General features: G+C 52.2%; 1 protein-coding gene and 1 long non-coding RNA gene across 3 annotated transcripts; one reads left to right on the top strand and one right to left on the bottom strand.

Moving 5' to 3' along the window:
- Nucleotides 1-11,942: 11,942 nt before the first annotated feature.
- LOC115299212 lies at nucleotides 11,943-13,687 on the bottom strand. Its single transcript, XR_003912046.1, has 3 exons — nucleotides 13,607-13,687; nucleotides 12,450-12,700; nucleotides 11,943-12,001 (listed from the first exon to the last, which is right to left on the bottom strand). It is a non-coding gene; the product is annotated as an uncharacterized LOC115299212 (long non-coding RNA).
- A 2,513-nt stretch (nucleotides 13,688-16,200) lies between these two features.
- On the top strand, nucleotides 16,201-19,126 carry C1QA (complement C1q A chain). 2 transcript variants are annotated; one of them, XM_029948568.1, is made up of 3 exons: nucleotides 16,201-16,308; nucleotides 17,131-17,300; nucleotides 18,330-19,126. In XM_029948568.1, exons 2-3 carry the CDS (start codon nucleotides 17,138-17,140, stop codon nucleotides 18,902-18,904), a joined length of 738 nt encoding a protein of 245 aa, XP_029804428.1. In that variant the 5' UTR covers nucleotides 16,201-16,308; nucleotides 17,131-17,137; the 3' UTR covers nucleotides 18,905-19,126. The 2 variants fall into 2 exon arrangements, with proteins under 2 accessions (XP_029804428.1, XP_029804429.1); XM_029948569.1 differs by having other exon boundaries at nucleotides 16,212-16,313.
- Nucleotides 19,127-19,671: the final 545 nt, after the last annotated feature.

Genomic DNA, 19,671 nt, shown 5'->3' with positions numbered 1-19,671 from the left:
GAGGTTGACATTTCCTGCACAGCCTGCCATGGGCTGCCTGTCTCTTCCAAGAAAGGGAATCTGGTGGGAGGGGGTGTGGCGTGAAAAAGGCAGGCATGACAGCCAGGCCCCGGAGACCGGCGCAGTGTGCCCTCCTTCTCCAAGTGCTTAATGAAGAAAACAGATGCCGTTTCTGCCCCACGATAAAGGCTCACAAGAGCCACTGCCGGCGTTTAGGGGCACGCGCGTGCCAGGCGGCGTGCCTAGCGCTTCAAGTACATCCTATCCTTTGCCCTCACAGCTGTGCATAAAGGAGACATGAGGAATAGCCCCATTTTACAGTTAGGGAAACTGAGACCCAGAGATGTGAAATCGATTGCCTTGAGTCACACAGACAGAGCAGCCATTATTAGACCAAGTTCTGTTTGACTCAAAGCTCTTACCCTTAAACTCCACTCTCAAGAGCCTCTGTTGAAAAATGTAAGTCACACAAACATGGCCTCTGGTCTCTGGAAACCTTCTCCTGCAGCTTAATGAGATTAGGGAGTTAGAAGACACAGATTCAATCCTGCTTCTACCACGACCCCCTTGCTGTGTGACCTTGGGCAAGCCACTTAACCCCTCTGATCCCCCGCTGTGACATCCTTAAAATGGAGATGTGTACACCCACGTTGGAGGGATCATCCTGCTTGCCTGATTCCCCGGAGGGCCCCGCCACCTATCCCTCTGACTTCCTGGGCTGAGGAAGACTTTTATGTTGAGAAGGAGGAGGTGTCCTTTGGCCGTGAGCTTCAGGGAAAACAAACAGCACAGCCTGTGAGAAGGTCCCAAATTGTGGAGTGGGACAGACCAGTCAAACCCTCATTAGGGATCTGAGAACCAGAGAGAAGTGACTTGCCCAAGGTCACACCGCACGCATTAGCATCCAGGAAAGGATTCCCAGGCCAGCAGCTCCCCGCCCCCCCACCAACACGCTGCCACAGCAGTAAAAATGTTCAAAGAAATTTAAAAGCTTTACCTTTGGCCCTTAGTTTTTTCTTTTTCAAAATCTTTATTCCTTTATCTTTGAAGAGAATAAAACATTGGGGTTCTTGAAAACTCGTTTTTTTCATCCTTTTAAACAAAAAATAAGCAAACTCAGTCTAGAAGACCCTGAAGACAGCAATGGCATGTGGCTTCCTCTTGCCCCCCCTTCCCCCTGAGACTGGGCGGCTGTCTCTCGGAGTCCCTGGCGGCTCGCACCGTCATGGAAAGGCCCGGCGGGGGGACTTTCTGGACCAGCTGCTGCATAAGCAGCTAGCGACTTCAGACAGACTGGAAAATCAGGCGCCACTTCAAAGGCTCAATGACAGGCGGCAGCGGAGGTAGGAGCACAGAGGTGGCCTCCCCTGACGACCAGCCATGAAGGGGAGGCACCGAGAAACAGCCAACAGAAGGACAGGCACTACCTCACTCCACCAGCGAAAAAACTCTTACAATATTTGTCAACCCCCGAGTTCCAGGGGGAGAACAGAGCTCGGCCCTGCGTCCGGGACGCGGGGGGGGGGGGGTACTGGGGGAGGGGCTGACCCCTCCCAGAACCAAGCTTCACCTGCAGAGCTGTGGGCCTCAAGCAGACGGTGGGCCAGTGGGCTGTTGGGAGCATCGCGGGGGAGGAGCGACCGGTCCCCGTGCCCCCCGCCCCGTGTGCCAGAACCAGCCACAGCAAGGCTTGAGGCCCCACGGTTCCAATCGCACTCTGCATAGGAGGGGAAGCTGGATTCACCAACACCACTGAGGCGGCAGGAAGCCCTGCTAGAAAGGTGGGGGTGGGGGGCGGGACACAGGTGCGCGTGCGCATGTATGTGAGTGTGTGTGCGTGCGCATGCACGCTCTCACACACACAGGTCTTTAGCGCCACACCTTTCATATCACACCTTGCTAGTGTTGCCCCATTGCTCATCGCACTTCTGGCGGCCCCTTTTTCCCTCACTTCCCTCCCATCCATCCCAGCCCATCAGTCCCAGACCACACGACCTCAAACAAGGCACCCCATCTCTCCAAGCCTCAGCTTGTCTGTGAAATGGGACACATCACTGGCCTTTGCGGGGCGTGGAGAGTAGTGAAGGGCGGAGCTCGTGCTGGCACAGGAGCCCCTGGTGTCCACAGGCCCTTCCCCTCCACCCTCCGCCCTCTTCTCCTCTCTCCTTGGTTCCCTCCCAAGGCCTCTCTGGGCCTCTGTTTCCCCATCTGTAAAACAGGGATAACACTCCTCTCTCCAGGGCTTGTGGGGAAGATTAGGAAAGATGCAGCAGCGGGGGCTGCATTCCTAGTCATTCTAATGTCTAGATTCGGGCACATAAACCTGAGATACTGTTACTGAGTGGGAGGGGCATCAGTGCATGTGTGGGGGAGGGTTTGCACTGATCTTTAGTGTACCACAAAACGGCTTATTACATACACCCATGAGAAAACCACTCAAAATAAAAATATAGAGCATCCCCAGAATCCCAGAATGTTCTGTCTCCCGGTCAATACCTCCTCCTCCCACCAGAGGTAGGCACTCTTCTGGATCCAGCCCGAGTTTTAGTCTAGAAAATCTGCGGAGTTAGACTGCACACAGGAGAATGGATTGGACAGGCACGAGGGAGGCGAGGGGTGGGGGGCAGGGGAAGGGACCTGAGAGCAGGTATCCGGGCAGGGACATAGTGGAGACTGCATTTGAGGTGGGGTGGTGGGAAAATGCTGGCTGCCAGAGGAGGCCCCTAAGCCTGGGGTCTCAGGGGACCCCTTCTCCAGGAGCCTCTTGCTGCCTGAGGGAGTGAGAGGAAGCGAGCAGTCAGGAGCATCTGGGGATTCTGGGCGGGGCTGGCCCAGCAGAGCCAGAAACGTGGGCAGCTGCTGCCCCTGGGCCTTTGATGTGACAGAGATGGAGACACATATACGCCCGACAATTAATTAATTGTGACTTTCACCGTGCAGCGGCCGCTTCCTATTGATCTCCGCCCGTCTGGAGTGAGAGAGACAATTAGGAGGGAGCACAGTGGCGGCAGCTAATTACCTGCAGAATGAAAACCGTGCCTTTCAATTTATTAAATTTTTATCACAAAAATAACCGAGCCGCCCCCTCCTGCTGAGAAGCAAAGCGGGGGTGTTCTGAAGTGGCACCCCCAGTTAGCCTTTCACAGATATTGAAAGCTAGGAGGTTGTGCCCACCTCATTGCCAAAGGAGACTCCGTGCATACGTGGGCTCTGGGAAGCAGCCGGGAGCAAGGGGCTGTCCTGTCCCCAAAACCAGCCCCAGGGCTGCGGCCTTGGTTCCGAGCAAAGTCAGACAGCAGGCCGCATGAAATCAGGCAGAGGCCTTCAAGGAACCCCGAGGCCTAGCTGAGGCTTGGGAATGTCTGGATCAAGCTACCAAGGCTCCTGGAACCCACTCGGTCCCACCTGTCTGGTGACAGAGGCAGCTGGTGTGTAAGTGCCAAGGTTCAAACCTTGCCGCCCCTGGTTGAGACCGCAGCCAGGCCTCCTGGGATTTCTTCTGCCCACCACCATTCAGCGTCTGCCAGGAGACACTGCCGCTCCCATTTTACAGATACAGAAACTGAAGCTCCGAGGGGCGGAGTGCTAGCTCAAGGCCATACAGCTGTGTGTGCTAAAACCCAGCTCCAAGCTCCACTCACATGGTCTGGGGTAAGTGACACTGTCTCCCAGAGCCTGTTTTCTTGTCTGTAAACTGGGAGCGATTCTATCTACTGTGCAGGAAAGTTGTGAATGTTTAGATATGAGAAAAATAAGTAAACGGGGCACGTGAGTGGCTCAGTCAGTTTAGCGTCCAACTCTGAGTTTCAGCTCATGGCTCATGAGTTTGAACCCCGAGTCGGACTCTGTGATGACAGTGTGGAGCCTGCCCAGGAATCGCTCTCTCTCTGCTCCTCCCCAGCACGCTCTCTCTCTCTCTCTCTCTCTCAAAATAAATAAATAAGCTTTAAAAAATAAAAGAAGAACAGGGGAGCCTGGGTGGCTCAGTCAGTTGAGCATCTGACTTTGGCTCAGGTCATGATCTCGTGGTTCGTGGGTTCAAGCCCCATGTCGAGCTCTGAACTGTCAGCATAGAGGTTGGAGCCTGCTTTGGATTCTGTGTTTCCCTCTCTCTGTGTCCCTCCCTTGCTCACACTGTCTCTCTCTGTCTCTCTCAAAAAATAAATAAAACACTTTTAAAAAGAATAAAGGAAAAACAAATGAACAAAACCCCCACCTACTCTGCAGCTTGGCCAGCTGCCATCAACAACAGGGAAACTGAGGCTGGGATGGTCACTGACTCCAGGCCGGCACGCAGGCTGTAGAGGGAGCAGAGGATTCCCAGCCAGCCCTCTTCCCGCTCCACAAGCATCTCTAAGTCCAGACCTGACTCTGCCTTTGGCTGACATCTGTGGAGGACCCTGAGCAAGTTCCTCACGGGCCGGACTCTGATGGCCTTAGATCTGTCTGGCTTTGGGATGCTCCTTGATAAGTATCCTCCCATGGAGCCCCACGAGGCAGGTGCACGTTAGGGACGAAGATGCCAACACCATGAGAAGGCCAGGAGGAGGCCGGGTGAGCACACACAGAGCCAGGAGGGAGCCTGGGCTCCAAACTCCCGAGCCAGGGCCCTCTCTGGCTGCAGCTGCTACCCTGGCCTGGCTCTAACATCAGATTTCATGCCCAGGCTGACCCCAGACGCCAACCCATGAGCTTTGCTTCCTCTCCTCCCCACCAGCTCAGGCCAGCCTCTGGAGAGCCCCCTGCAGCCTCTAGGAGGCGTGGGAAAGAAACCGGGGGTACTTATCCCACCAGCCCCTTCCCTAGTATGTGCCAACTCCCCCCAGGGTGTCCTGGCCTGTCTGCCCGGAGCCGTGGGGCTGGAGAAATCAAGCAGGGACCTCAGAGAGGGCTCCTCAGGAGCCCCTTTTGCAGGGGAGGCAATGGCTGTGCCATGGGCTGCTTGCCCTGTCTCCCCAACTCTGTGCCTGCACCCCAAGCCCCCCACTAAGGCCCATGACAGCCTTGCCACGTAGGCGACAGGAATCATGCTCTCCATGTGGTGGAGGAGACCAGGAGACCCAGGGATGAAGCAGCTCTCTCAAGGGGACCGGGTACCTGCTGACTTTGAACGCAAGCCCCTTCTACAGGCGCGGCCTTCCCATTAATTTGGCCATGATTCCTTGAGCCAGCACTACATATTCCCTGAACAGATAATATCTGGTATTTTGTAAGCACTTGCTACGTGCTCAGCACTAGTCTAAAGACATTACCATATTGATTCATTCTTTCTCACTACAATCACATGAAGTGGCCTCTGTTACTACCCGTTTTACAGATGGACCCAACATGAGGCTCAAACCCACAAACTGTGAGATCAAAACCTGAGCCGAAGTCGGACGCTTAACTGACTGAGCCACCCAGGAGCCCCTATTTATCACTTATGAGTGAAAATATGTGGTATCTGTCCTTCTCTGCATGCCTTAGTTCACTTAGAATGACACCCTTGAGTTCCATCCACTTTGCTACAAATGGCCAGATTTCATTTTTTCTCATTGCCATGTAGTATTCCATTGTATAGATAAACCACATCTTCTTGATGCAATCATCAGTTGATGGATATTTAGGCTCTTTCCATGATTTAACTATGGTTGAAAGTGTCACTATGAACATTGTGTACATGTGTTTCTCTCCGTCAGCACTCCTGTATCCCTTGGGTAAATCCTAGCAGTGCTATTGCTGGGTCACTGGGGAGGTCTATTGTTAATTTTTTGAGGAACCTCCACACTGATTTCCAGAGTGGCTGCACCAGTTTGCATTCCCACCAACAGTGTAAGAGGGTGCTGGGCCGCATTTTCAATCATGCCTTGTGGACCAGCTCCTGGGGTGGAACCAGGGCTCAGATCCCCACCAGTAAAGCAAGATGAGGCCACTGGAGCTCTTGCCCACCGTTTCCTTCCTGCTCACCTCCCTTCACTGTGGCCTTCTGCGCTGGGCCAGCCCCCAGCTCCCACCTTTACCTCCCCAGGGCTCACTCAGTTCTAAGCCCCACCCACTCAGGAGAGGAGTATTTAAGTCTTGCTCTGCCACCTTTTCTAGCTTGAAAAGATGAGTGTGGCAAGACCCAGGAAGCACCTTACTTCTAATTTGTCACACTGGTGCAATAAACCAAAAACTCTTTGGTCACCTAAGCTGGACACATTTGGCAGGGACTCTCATATTTGCTTTTCTTCCAGGAGAAATCATCTCAACATTTAAAGGAAACTCCCAATTCTGGAAGGGAGATTGTAGGTGAGATCAGGCACCGGTAACAGCAGTCTAAGGTTTAAAGTAACCAGAGACTCGAGCAAGGGATAGATGGAGGGCCGGTACTACAGGCCCAGGAGAGGGCAACGGAGGGCAGAGAATGCTTCCTGGAGGGGTGGTTAATTCGCAGTGAGCCTTGGGGAATGGGTGGGTTTGGACCATGGAGATAGTGGAGAAGGACAGGCCAGGCAGAGAGGAGCCGTGACGGCAAAGGCACGGAGCTGATAGGACAGCGAGTGTGCAGTGGGCTGGGTGGGGGTCTGGTTTCTGGGTCACTGGAAACTGTGGATCCTGGCAAAGCCCTGGGAGTGGCCCCTGAGGTGGTGGCTATAGTGGGGTCTCATGTGAGCGGACCCCCTAGTAGATACACCCATGATCATGGCAGCATTATTCAATAGCCAAAGGTGGAAGCAACCCAAGGGTCCATCAGTGAATGAAGGGGTGGATAAAATATGAAATGTACACACAAAGGAATATTATTCACCTTTAAAAAGGAAGCAAATTCTGGCACCTGTTACAACATGGAGGAAACTTGAGGACATTAAGTGAGACAGGCCTGACAAAAAGAGACAAATAGTGTATGATTTCACTTACATGAGGCCCCTAGAGTAGTCAGATTCATAGAGACAGGAAGTAGAATAGTGGTTGCCAGGGGCTGGGGGGGTGGGGAGGAATGGAGCTAATGTTTACTGAGGACAGAGTCTCGGTTTGGGAGGGAATAGTGAGGCTCCAGGTCTGGGATACAAATTCCAAGCCCAGACAGGTTCTGGTTAAAGGCACCCCCAGCATCCAGTCACTTGCCCTCTCTGAGCCTCCTTTTCCCCATCTGTAAAGCAGAGATAATCCTAGTTATTTCAGTTCTTTTGCAGGGTTGTTGCAAGGGCCAAATGAGGTTGTAATAACAGCTGTTTATTGAGCAGTTGCTATATGCCAGGCACTGCATGAAGCACTCTGCATGTAGTAACTTGTTCAATTCTCATGGCAACCCTATGACATGTATTTCCATTGTTCCCATTTTACAGATGAGAAAACCAAGGCTTTAGGAGGGAAAATGCCTATTTGGCATTTTAGGATGGAAAATGGAAGAACTAGGACTCAAACCTGTGTCATGATGAGATCCTATGAATACCCAGGAGGGGACTCACTGCTGCCACCTTCTCCCTCCAACCCCTCCTCCTCCTCCAAAGAGTTTCCCAAGATTCCTGCACTGGGGTGACTCTTGTCATCAGGAGCTCCCACCTCTGGTGTCTAGGTGTCTCTGGCACCCCATGACCTGCTCGCTTTGGGAGTTATTCATGTATCCCTCCCCCAAAAGAACGTAAGCTCTCCAAAGGTGGGTCTGGGTATTTTTCATTGTACAGTCCAGGATGGCACGGTACTGATGAAAGTCTGGGTGGTGGTGGTGAGGGCTCAGGCCACGGGCAGGACCCTGGACAGCTCAGCAGAGCTCAGCCACCTGAAACAGTCTATGAGGATGTTGTTATGACGATGACAATCCTGAAAATGAAGAGGAAGAGAGCAATGACTAAGACTATGAGGTCAGGAATAATATCAATGTCATGCCATTCTATGCTGCGTCTATTGGTCAGGATAGGCTACACTGTAGTGACAACACACACCTCAGTTGCTTGACACCACCAAGGCTTACTCATCACTCCTGCAAAGCCTGTGGTGGCCCAGATGACTCTCCAGGACAGTTGTCCTCCATGAAGACACTCAGCAAGTCGGGATACGTGGGTCCTGTGGCTCCACCATTGCAAAATGAGGGCTCTGCAACAGCGGCAGGGCAAGAGCGGATGGAGGCCTTGGATACAACCGTGGATGTCCCTCTGCTTGATGTCATTGCACAGAACGAGCCCAGACCCTTCCCAGCTGCCAGGATGGGCTGAGGAAGTACGATTCACCTGTGTCTTCAGATGTGCAAGAGCTCCTGATATCTCTCCACAAGTGACAAACATTTCAGACATCACACCTGTGACAATTCCTGAGCACACACAAACCTGGGAGAGTCAGGAGAGAAGACGGCAAGGCCTTGGACCCTGGAGTCAGGTCTGGGTTCAAATCCCAATCCCACTGCCAAACAAGGGAGGCCCCATCTTCATAGGTCTTGAGCTCCCCAACACAAGAGGTCTACAAGCAGAAGCTGGATGACCACATCAACATCATCATTGTACATTAATGTGCAGATCTGCCAGAAGACACCTACATTTTATTTACTTCTACATTATGTTTTATTGAGGTAAAATTTACATACATCAGAAGGTATATACCTTAAATGTACCATTTGGTGAATTTTGACAAAGGTATACTTCCATGTAACTGACACTTCGGTTAGGATATAAAATACTTCTATGGCCCAGAAAATGTCCTCATGCTCCCTATCCCTGCAGCACTAAAGCACAGTGCTTAGTGCCGAGAGATGATGGACCTACAGCAGGACCTGGATGAGCGGGAAATGAGCGAGATGCCTGGGGCAGAGCACTTGAAGCAGGTGCTCACTCTTAGGGTCGATTCTGCACTTGCACAATCCTGAGAGAAAATGACTCCAGAAATTTTGCTTTGGGGAAGCTTCACTCTCTTATGCTAGGCCCAGTGTAGAATTTCAGGCAAGACAGAGACATACGTGAGTGGGAGAAAGAGGACCATTTCTGAAGCCTTTCAAGTCATGTATCCTAAGGCCAACTGTACCTTCCGAAAGGCTGACCAGGCGAGGATGAGCCCCCAGGGGGACTGGGCCTTCACTAGGCAGCACATGGCCACAGGGATGCTATGGGTATATCTTGATGCTTTCTGAAAAGAGTTCCTATTTACTGAACACCTACTAAGTGCCAATCATGTTAGGCACTTTATGTATTGTCCAGTTGTCAGTACAAACCTAAAAATTATGTGTCCTTATCCCCATCTTTCAACAAGGAAACTGAGGCTCAGGAATGTGGAAGTGACTTGGCCAAGTCACATAGGTGAGGAGCAGCGGGACCCAGATTGAAAGCCAGTCCTCTCTGAGCTCTGAGCCTATCCCCACCCTCCACCCTGACCCAGTGCTCCAGACACAGAGAATACAGGTGTGCTGGGGAAGCACGAAGGTGAACCCTCACTCCTACTCCGACCCCTCCCACCCCCCAAACCTGAGGGATGAGGTCCCCAGCAGCCGGCGCCACCGTTCCCAGAGCCTCTCTCCTCCACAGCCTGGGCTTGAGGTTCGGCAGCCTTTCCCAGGAGCCCAGAGAGGTTGGTTTGCATACTATGCTTGTCATTTGCATACTACTTAGGAAAAGCCTTCGCTTTTCCCACCTGCAGCAAACTCCAGGCTGATTAGTTCTCCCCACATTGGAGAGTTAATTACTCCCCTGCATAGACCGGGTGTTTATTTGCAATCAGCAGAAGGGCTGAAAGAGGGGGAGGAAACAGGGCAGAAGCAGCTGCTATTAGCCTAAATTCTGGAGCAGCTCCGCAGGTGGAAAAATGAGTGTGAGCCGGAGCACCCCAGACCTGAACCCGATCCCCGCTCTGCGTGGGGCCTTGCCGTGTGGCCCTGGGCGTGCCCCAGCCCAGGGGAAGGAGAAGCGGTGATCGGTGGTTGGACCTGAGCTCAGGAGGGTATGGGTCTGAGCTGCTGGAGAGATAGGGTCAGGCCTCAGAACATCACAATGAAGAAAACAGTGCCCAGAACCCAGGAGCCTGTGGAGGGAAGGGACTGGAACAGGACCCTGCCTATCCCAGACACCTTCCAGGACCACCCTCCCCTCAGGTGAGGCTCGTGGGCGGAGTCCTGGCCCCAGAGACCATCTGCTGTGTGACGCGGGGAACACACTGCCCTCTCTGAGCCTCGGACTTCCCATGAGTGGGGCTAGTGGCCTGGCGGGGAACCATATGAGCCAGGCAGTGGCTGCGAAAAACATAAATCACTACTCAAATGTCAGAAATGTTTCTGGATTCCCAGGTCGGAAAAGACTCAGCTCCAGGGGAGATTTAGTGACCTTCCCTCCCCCCTACTCTCAGCCTATATATCTTGACTTGCCCCCCTTTCCTGCTTCATCCTGCCCTTCTAGACCCTTCAGCCCCTGATCTCTACTTGTCAGAATCAGAAAAGTCGTGTCCAAAGGTGGACCCAGCCAATGTGTCAAGGTCGGAAAGATCACAGCTGCAGTTAGAGCTCCAGAAAGGTGCCGAACTGCCTGTCTGGGGTCACTCTGGGTACTGGTGATCAACGCAGAAGCCAGAGTTCCAAAGCAGAAGGGAGGAGTGTCCTTAACCGGGTCCCCCATGTCCGGTCCTGCCCCAGCCAGCAGGGCAGTAAATCCTTGTGGGTCCGATCCTGAGGGAGGGAGAGAGAAATAGGGCAGGAAGAGGACGCACAGAGAGTGAGGCAAGACAAGTGATTTCTGATCAAGCCCCCTTTATTAAGAAAATAATTCACTCTTATATAGGGTTTGGGGTGGGAAACTGACCCAGGTTGGTTGCCAGGTAACAGAGTCAAATGATTATTAGAGAAAGGAGAAACCAAAACTGAAACTCTGGACACAGCACCAAAAAGAAGCACCCAGACTTGCGTCTGCAATGCTGGGGAGGGGAAGCTTAGCGCTGCATAAACCAGAATGCGGTTTGATCTTTTGTTCATTTTGGCTTTTTTCATCTGGCCCAGTATGACTGTCTCTGAATCCTGGACCAGGAAATGCACTCTCCTAGCCTCCAGATGTAAATCTTGTTTTCCTTGGTCGCTCCCTGGAGAGCGATATCTCCTTGCCTGAGGCCGCCAAAACTCGGCGGCCCCCAACACCCCCAGATGACTCTGACCCAAGGGAACCACTGCTTTGGTTCAACTCCTTTCTCTTTTTTACAGATGGAAAGACTGAGGCCCAGAAGGGGGATTTGTCCGACGACACTCAGCAGAGCTGGAAATAGAACCCAAGTCCCCTGTCTCCAACCCACAGTGGCCTCTCCCAATGACAGTCCGGGGCAGGGCGAGGTAGCCCACAGGACAGCCTGCCGTGGCACTGATGCAGGGCTTATGGTGGAGAAACGTGGCTGGGGTCCTTGGCTAGCCCACAACGGCAGTAATGGGACCCTAGGTAGGCCCATGTTCCCCTGGGAGGCAGAGAGGAGCCATTCCTTCAGTCTACACTCCTTTCCCAAGATTGGCTTCCTAGTGATTCTGGAAGGTGCAGGGTAATGGCCCCCAGGCTGAGGGCCTCTGTGGGCTGTCAGAGAAAGCATAGGACAAATAGCTTTCAGTACAGGTGTATTCCATGCATACTGATGTTTATCTGAATTCAAATTTAACTGAACATCCGGTATTTTTATTTGTTCCTAGATTCATGAGCAAGTCACCTCACCTCTCTGAGCCTCAGTTTCTTTACCTCTGAAAATGAATCAAAATGCTACCCTGTTAGGATACTATGTAAATTAAGTGGGGTGATATACATAAAAGGCCCAACCCAAGGGAGGTAAATTTGTGACACTGGCAAATCTTGCCTTCAGAGTGCCCACCCCCAATCATTTTCCCCCTCCACGCGCCCTCTCCCTTTCAGAGTCTCTGCTGTAAAGCCCCGGTCCCTAGGGTGCCAGTGGAACTTCTTCAGAAAGGTTTCTGATGTGGTAGAAATAATTCTCCACCAACTGGCTGTGTGACTTTATGAGAATCGCTTACCCTCTCTGAGCTGCGGTCGCCTCATCTATAAAAGGGGCTTGTCCAAGTACTAGCTGTCTGGAGCTGTGCCTATGAAATGAGACAGTGTATTAAGTACTGGTAGCAAGTCTGGTGGTTGGGCTTCCTAAGAAGTGAGTGACCGTTAACCTCTTGCAAATGCACCAAGATACAGCTCCAATTTCAAAACACCCCAAGATGGCAACGCTTACCCTGTGGAAAGAATGGGTAACATTGGAATTTCAGGCCAGCTGATGGGCAGACGGGGGAGACATTTCTGCATGGCTGGTGGGGGCGGGGGGGGCACTTCTCTCGGCCCATCTGCAACCCTGGCGTCTATGTGAGCTCCCTGGAAGTGGGCATCCCTCTGGCCTTCTAGGTGCCACGGCCCCTGCTCTGGGTCCCACCAGCCCTCAGAACCCAGGGCCAGGCCAGCACAAGGCAGAGCACTGTGTCCTCACAGTCTCCCACAGCCTGCTCTGTTTGCTCTCTTAATCCCCTTCGTCCTTTTACCTCTCACCTGCTTGCGTGCTGGATGGCTTCCGTTAGCACCTTTCCTGCCTGTCCCCCGAGGTCTGCCTGTTGTTGGGAGCTTCTCCCGAGCTCCATCTGGCCCCTCAGGTGTCCGAGATGCTGCGCTCCGGCTGTGCAGGGCTTGTTTTCTCCTGGTTTTTCCTTCACCCTCCCCCAGTGAAGTTGCTTTTGCCTTGGTTTGTCTTCCTTTTCCATTTTCTTTTCCAAACTTCTCAACTGGTCACTGTGCCCAGGCCCCTTGACCAGCCGGAAGGGGAAGAAGGAGGAGACAGGACTTTTGCTAAGCGCCTGCCCTGCACCGGCGACAAGCTACGCTTGTCACAGTTAGAGGAGCTAATTGCCACCGCAGACACAGGAGTTCTCTCGTGCAAAAGCACACAGTGAAAGGACAGCAGATGCTGAATTTGAACCCATGCTGCCTTTCATCCCCCCAACAAATTCAAATTATTTGTTGTTTACAATCCCCTCTGCTTTTCCTAAGACAATCCCCCAAAGCGCTTTTATCTGCTGAGAGAGGCAAAGAAGAAAGAGTGTGCACTGAAGATGGGTGTCAGGCTCTGAGAGCTGTCCCTCCCCAATTCCCAACCCCCTCCCAACCTTGCCAAGGAGAACCCTGATCTTATGGGGTGGTGAAGACGGAGACTACAAGGAGAGACGAGACTCTGGAAGGCCCAGGAGGAGGGAAGGATTTAGCCCCCAAAAAAGACATGATTAAGACAATCTCCATAATAAAGGGCAAGAGGGAATAGAGCAGGGAGAAGGAGAAAAAGAAGTTCAGGCAGAGAGGGTCCAGGAGGTTTGCATTATTTTGAGGGAGGGGGTGTTGAAGAGAGAGGTGCGTGGCAGGGGATGGGGAAGGGCAGGGTAGGGATGTAAATGCAGTGCCTCTTTTGCGGTGCTGGACCAGCACAGCAGAGAATGGACTGCGTGTGCCCGCAGGGGCTGGACCTGCGGAGGGACTTAGTCACCGTGACCAAAAATACCCACCAACAGGGAAGGGCTAGAAAAGGTGTGATACGTGCATACAATGGAACACTACTCAGCAGTAAGAAACGAGCAGACACACGCAACCACACGGATGGGTCTCACAAGCACGTGATGGGAGAGGAGCCAGGCACAAACGACTAAATTACTTGAACTTACCTGAAGTTCAAGAACAGGCAGAAGTGACCAGTGGTGACGGAAGTCAGAATACCCTTCACTTTGGCAGTAGGGGGAGCCCTCGGCAACCTGCTGGGGTGAAGGAAATGTTCTCTCTTGATCTGGGTGGTGGTAAAGGGTGTGTATTCATGCGCATGAAAAGCCACTGAGGGGTGCGCTTAAGATTTCTGCCTTTTACTGTATGTAAATTACACCTCAATTTTTTTTAATAAAAAAAGAAATACCAGAACTTCAGAGCCACGGTATATAACAGCTGACTATCTGCATTTTGCCTAATAAGATTCAGAGAGAGAAAGAATTACAAATACCAATTTAAATCAGGCAGAGGGTTGCTGCTCTCGCTCTGCACCCTCAAGGAGCCTATTTCTGGAGTGAGCGTGGACAGGGAGACCTGAATGTCCCCAAGCGTGTCTCAGATCCCATGAGCCCCCCATGGTCAGAACACCCCGGCACTGTATGATTCCTGTTTTCAAAGATTCAATTCCTGTTTTGGGGGGAGGGATGAGGGGGATACACATTAGCCAGCTGCTACTGAACTGAAGAAAGAGAACTCTGTTCTAAAGTCAAAGCCAAAACCGATGGCATAGAGCTATAGAGACGTGATCAGAAGGTCTCCAACATGGTGCATTCCTAAGATTTTTTTCTCCAGGGGTAATGTCAACCATTTACAAGTTTTGCCCAATATGCTGATTTTTGGAGCCCAACCAACCCTTGGGTGAGATGTGACTCCACCATAAAGAATTTGAGTTTTTGGTTCTTGCCCAGACTCCTAACTACACCTGGGCCGCGTGGACCGTGAACCTACAGGAATTACGGGGCGGGGGCTCTCACCCCTCATCTCCCGCCTCCCCTCCAGGAGTCCGAGCTCCGAGCTCCGGAGAAGAGGAGGAGAACCATCTATCCCCTGTGATGGAAGGTGTCCCTGCTGTGACATCCACGGGGCTATCGCTGACCCGTTTGCTTTCACACTACTGGTGTGTTCATTACTATCGATGGCTTTTCTTTCTTTGGCAGTTTATACTCTTGCAACAGCCTGATAAGTAAAATCATCCAACACTTGGAAATAAGGCAAATAGATAACCAGCGTCCTTTCAAAGTCAAATTAAAACATTGTCTAACAAGCCCTCTTAAGGGTCATGTGACACTCTAGGGGAATGTCTCTTCGCTTGCCTTATTATTTACTATTGATCACGGCCCTGGCTCCATAAAGATCGCTGTTGGCTGGTAGAAAACTGATAAGTTACAAATCATTTTTGGCTGGCGGAGAAATCATGCAAATGATTTCTTTCCAGTAGAGAAGATAACCCCCAACGCTCTGATTTTATTGCCCTATAAACATTAACTGGTTTTGTATCTAACTTCGCAAGCTTATGAGTACTCCAGAATTCTAGTTTTGGGGTTATTATTGCTTTTGTTTTACTGAACCTCTCTTTTCTCTCTCTCCACATATAGGTGCACATAAATATTTTCTTCTCACATCCTTCACTGAACTAGCTCTGTCATCCTCCATTAATAAGCTGCAAAAAAAACCCATTCACACGTGCTCACTATGTATTTCTCCAAGAATGGTATATTTAAAGTTTCAAAAACTATGCTTCGAGAAGCCTTTTACAGTATTTGGTTTTTCTTCATGTCAACTCTGATGCTTTCTTTGTGACCTTGGACAAGCATTTCTGTCTCTGGTCTTTATGTGACATGTGCTATTTTTTTCCTTTTTTATTTCAAAAATGTATTTTGTTTTATTTTATTTTTATTAAATTTTTTTAATGTTCATTTCTGAGAGAGAGAGACAGAAAGAGAGACAGAGAGAGACAGAGGATGAGTGGGGGAGGGACAGAGAGAGAGGGAGACAGAATCCAAAGCAGGCTCCAAGTTCTGAGCTATCAGCACAGAGTCCAACACAGGACTCGAACTCACGGACTGCGAGATCATGACCTGAGTCAAAATTGGACACTTAGCCAACTGAGCCACCCAGACACCCCCATCGCTGTTTTTTAAATGTTGATAAAAGCTAATTATTAAGTGTTCATCATGTGCCAAGTTTTGTATGTGTATTATGTCATTAAAATGTTGCAATAATCTGATGAGGTAGAATCTGTTGCTCCCAGTTTACGAATAAGAAAACTGAAGCTCTGGGAGGTTAAGTAAGTTTCCAAGGGTGGCGGGAAGTGGCAGGTCTAGAAAGCTGATTACTCAGCTTCTCATCACTACCACACTGTCCTTTGTGTTTTTCTGTATTTTCCAAGCTTTTGACGATGAATACGTGTTACTTTCACAATCATGAAAAAGTATTATAAGTTCCTGACTTTTTAAGACATTCCTTCTGCCCTGATGTTCTAGGCTTCTCTGGTTCTCACATCGCACCCCCCCAATACCGCAAGGACCCCACTCCCTCACCTCCATCTTTGCAAACTCCTGCCTTGCTGTCCCTGCCCCCACGCCAGCTGTGGCTGGGGTAGGTCATTCAGTGTCCCAGTCTTGCTGAGGTCTGCTCAAAATGTCCCTGGTAGGCTTCTGGCCCCTGGGGTGATGCTGGGGGCAGGTCCAGGGAAGGAGAAGGGGAAGTAGGAAGGGATGTGAAACTTGGCCACAGCTGGGCAGGCATCGCCCCTGCTGAATGTCCCACAGGGGTCCCTGGGTGGAGGACAGGACCATCCAGTTGAACTGACTGCCAGCTGAGGCAGGTGAGGTCAGAGCCTGAGGGGGAGGGGGCCAGGGGAGCTGAGCTGGGAGGCTGGACAACGAGGTGGGAGGGAGGGCAGACACTGGCTGCCGGTTCTGTGTCAGAACGGGGTTGCAGGGGGCATTGATCTAAGACCCGGAATAAGTGAGTCGGGGGACCTTTATCTCTTGGGTTTGGGAGACGGCGGGAGGTGGTAATATAGACCTATCAGCTCTAGCCAGAGGCCATAGGTTTTGGTCCCCCAACACACAAAACGCTGGGGAGAGGTGGGGGCATCAGAGCCAGCAGAGGGGTCCTGTAGAGGGTACAGTGGGTGTGAAAGGGGTCGAGTGCATAGGGGAGTGAGCATGTGTGTTGTGTCCGGTGATTGTGAATGCCCGTGTGTACGCACAGCTCTACCATTTGGGTGACAGAGTGTTAATTAAACAAGGCATAGGCGCTCAATAAATATTTGTTCAATGGGATTGATCGTCTGTAGGAGTACATGAATGTGTGTGTCTGGGTGAGTGAGAGATGGAGTCTATATGGGTGTCATTCTGTGCTTCCAGGGGGGTGCCGTGGATTCTGAGTTTGCTCGCCGTGTTGCGTAGGTGTGGGGTGAGCGGCTGTGTTTGTGTGTTTGAGTGTGTAACCGGGTGGGTGTGCTCTGCTGTGTGTGTGTTTCTGGGCAACTTTCTGGTTCTTCGTATATGTGCAGGGTCCCTGGAGCTGGGGGAAGGCAGACTTGGGAGGTGCATCGGAGAGGGGGAGATGTGTCTACATCATTGTGGGTGTGGGGTGCAAGTGAGTGTGTGATGCCCAGCTCTGCCTCACATCTCCACAGTGGCATCATGGAGGTCCCCCGGGGCTGGCTGCTGTTCTGTGTGCTGGCCACATCCCTGACCTTCACAGTGACCCAGGACGTGTGTCGAGCACCAGATGGGAAGGCCGGGGCCCCAGGAAAGCCTGGCCGACCTGGACGGCCAGGCCTCAAGGGGGAGCAAGGGGAGCCAGGTGAGTACCTGCCTCTGGACCGCAGCCCCTCATCCCTTGGCCTGATCTGGCCTCCGCACCAAGAAGCAGGAATCCACCTGGGCCCCCATGTGAGGCCCGTGCACTCTGCACTTGGTCCCAGGGGCTGAGGCGGACATGGCCTTCTCTCTGGACATGTCCCCTGGCTGCCAGGCCCCTCCCTATCCCCCTTAGTGCCTGATCCCTCTTTCTTTGGCCTCACCTTCCTTCCCTGGAGGAGGGACCACCACAAGCAAGGAATGAGGAAGGTCTTGGAGCAGCGCACAGTCCTGGGCTGTTGTTAAGTTACCAGAGTGAGTAAAGTGCTAGCCTTTAGACTCAGGAGACTTTTCTTGCCATGTGACCTCAAGCAAGTTACTGACCCTCTCTGAGCCTCAGTTTCTTCATCTGTAAACTGAAGAAACAACCCTACCTGGCATGTAGAGAGGATCAATGAACAGCACCTATCCTTCTGGCTTCCTTCCAGCCCCCCACCCCGGCTCTGTCCCTGCTTCCCCATTCCCAGCCGCTTCTGGCTTCAGAAACACACATTCTAGGAAACAGGTTGGGGGTGAAAGGAAAAGGAGAGGAGGACATGCCCAGACTGGGAGGGGGAAGTCTCGGGTAATGCCCTCGAGCCGCCCAGCCCACAGCAGGCCAGAAAGATCTGCAGAGAGATTGTATCCAGGCATCCTGTATGTAGGCCCGACCCAAAGAGGCCGGGTCAGTGGCCTGGCATGGTGCGGCTGCCGAGCAGGACAGGGATGGAGCCAGTGTCCTGCTTTTGCCAGAACCTGACGGCTTCCCAAGTGCCTGTTCAAACTCATCTCCACTTGAGAGATAAAGAAGCCGCACTCGGAGATTGAAACATTTGCCCAAGGTCACACAGCCAGCCAGAATCAAGGTCCTGAAGGCCCAGGCGCTCCCCCACTTGCCACTGCATGCAGCCGGGCATCCCAGCCAGCTCCCCGAGGACGGGTGAGCCTGGACTCTCACGCTGGTCTTTTTCTTTCCGGCCTTTCTCCCCCACAGGGGCACCTGGCATCCGGACGGGCATCCAGGGCCTGAAAGGAGACCAGGGGGACCCCGGGCTCCCCGGCCACCCTGGCAACATGGGCTTCCCCGGGCCCAGCGGCTCCCTGGGTCCCCCTGGCATCCCGGGAGTGAAAGGCATCAAGGGCAACCCGGGAAACATCAAGGACCAGCCACGGCCAGCCTTCTCGGCCATCAGGCGGAACCCACCTATGAGCGGCAATGTTGTCATCTTCGACACGGTCATCACCAACCAGGAAGGCCCGTACCAGAACAACACGGGCCAGTTCCTCTGTGCCGTGGCCGGCTACTACTACTTCACTTTCCAGGTGGTGTCCAAGTGGGACATCTGCCTGTCCATCGTGTCCTCTGCGAGGGACCAGGCCCGGCGCTCCTTGGGCTTCTGTGACGTCAACAGCAAGGGCATCTTCCAGGTGGTATCCGGGGGCACGGTTCTCAGGCTACAGCGTGGGGATCGGGTCTGGATCGAGAGAGACCCCGCCAAGGGGCGCATCTACCAGGGTCCCGAAGTGGACAGCGTCTTCAGTGGCTTCCTTATCTTCCCATCCATCTGAACCAGGGAAGGACCTCCCGACCCTGGCCTCACGTGCTTCCTTGCTGTGTGACTCTGGCCCACTCACTCTACCTCTCTGGTCTCTATGGTCTGCTCTGCATGGGGGTGCTGCCTGAAGGGAGAGGGCTGGCTACCAGAGCCCCCAGAACTTGCCATTCACTGCACACTGTAAGAAGGTTGATTTCTTAGAACTCTTCCTCGAATAAATCCCCGAGTCCCTGTCTGTTGAGCGTGTCTGTTGAGTTACCACACTGGGCCCTGGGAGGGAGCGTGAGAATGACAGTTATAGAGTGTTTAAGAGGCAGGCCCGTATTTTGTATTTTACAGCGGGTCCCTGGAGTCCTAGGACCTAGGGCCACCACTTGCCAGTTGTCCATCCCTGTGCATATTATATAACTTCAGTGAACTCAGTTTCCTTATCTATAAGTGGGAATAAAAATGTCATCTACCTCAAAGGGTTGTTGGGAGGACTGAATGACTTAATACATGAAAATTTCAGAGCAGTTCCTGATTCAGAGTAAAGGCTGTGTAAGTCTTGGGCATTATTGTATTTTGTTTAATCTGTACCACTGAGGGGTGAGGTGGGTATCACGAGCCTATTTTACAGATAACAAAGCAGGTTAGAACCTGGGGGTGGATATAAAGCTCAAGTGTTTAAGGGGAGGAACTGAGGTTTGAACCCGAATCTTATTAGCACCCAGGCCTTCGTGTTTAACTGTGACCCTTGCCAGCCTCCAAGCCACAGTCTGACACACACTATCCAACCTT

This window comes from Suricata suricatta, chromosome 8 (genome assembly GCF_006229205.1).
Source record: "Suricata suricatta isolate VVHF042 chromosome 8, meerkat_22Aug2017_6uvM2_HiC, whole genome shotgun sequence".
NCBI lineage: Eukaryota > Metazoa > Chordata > Mammalia > Carnivora > Herpestidae > Suricata > Suricata suricatta.
The sequence above is the reverse complement of the archived record's forward strand: the minus strand, read 5'-3'. Positions and strand labels throughout refer to the sequence as shown.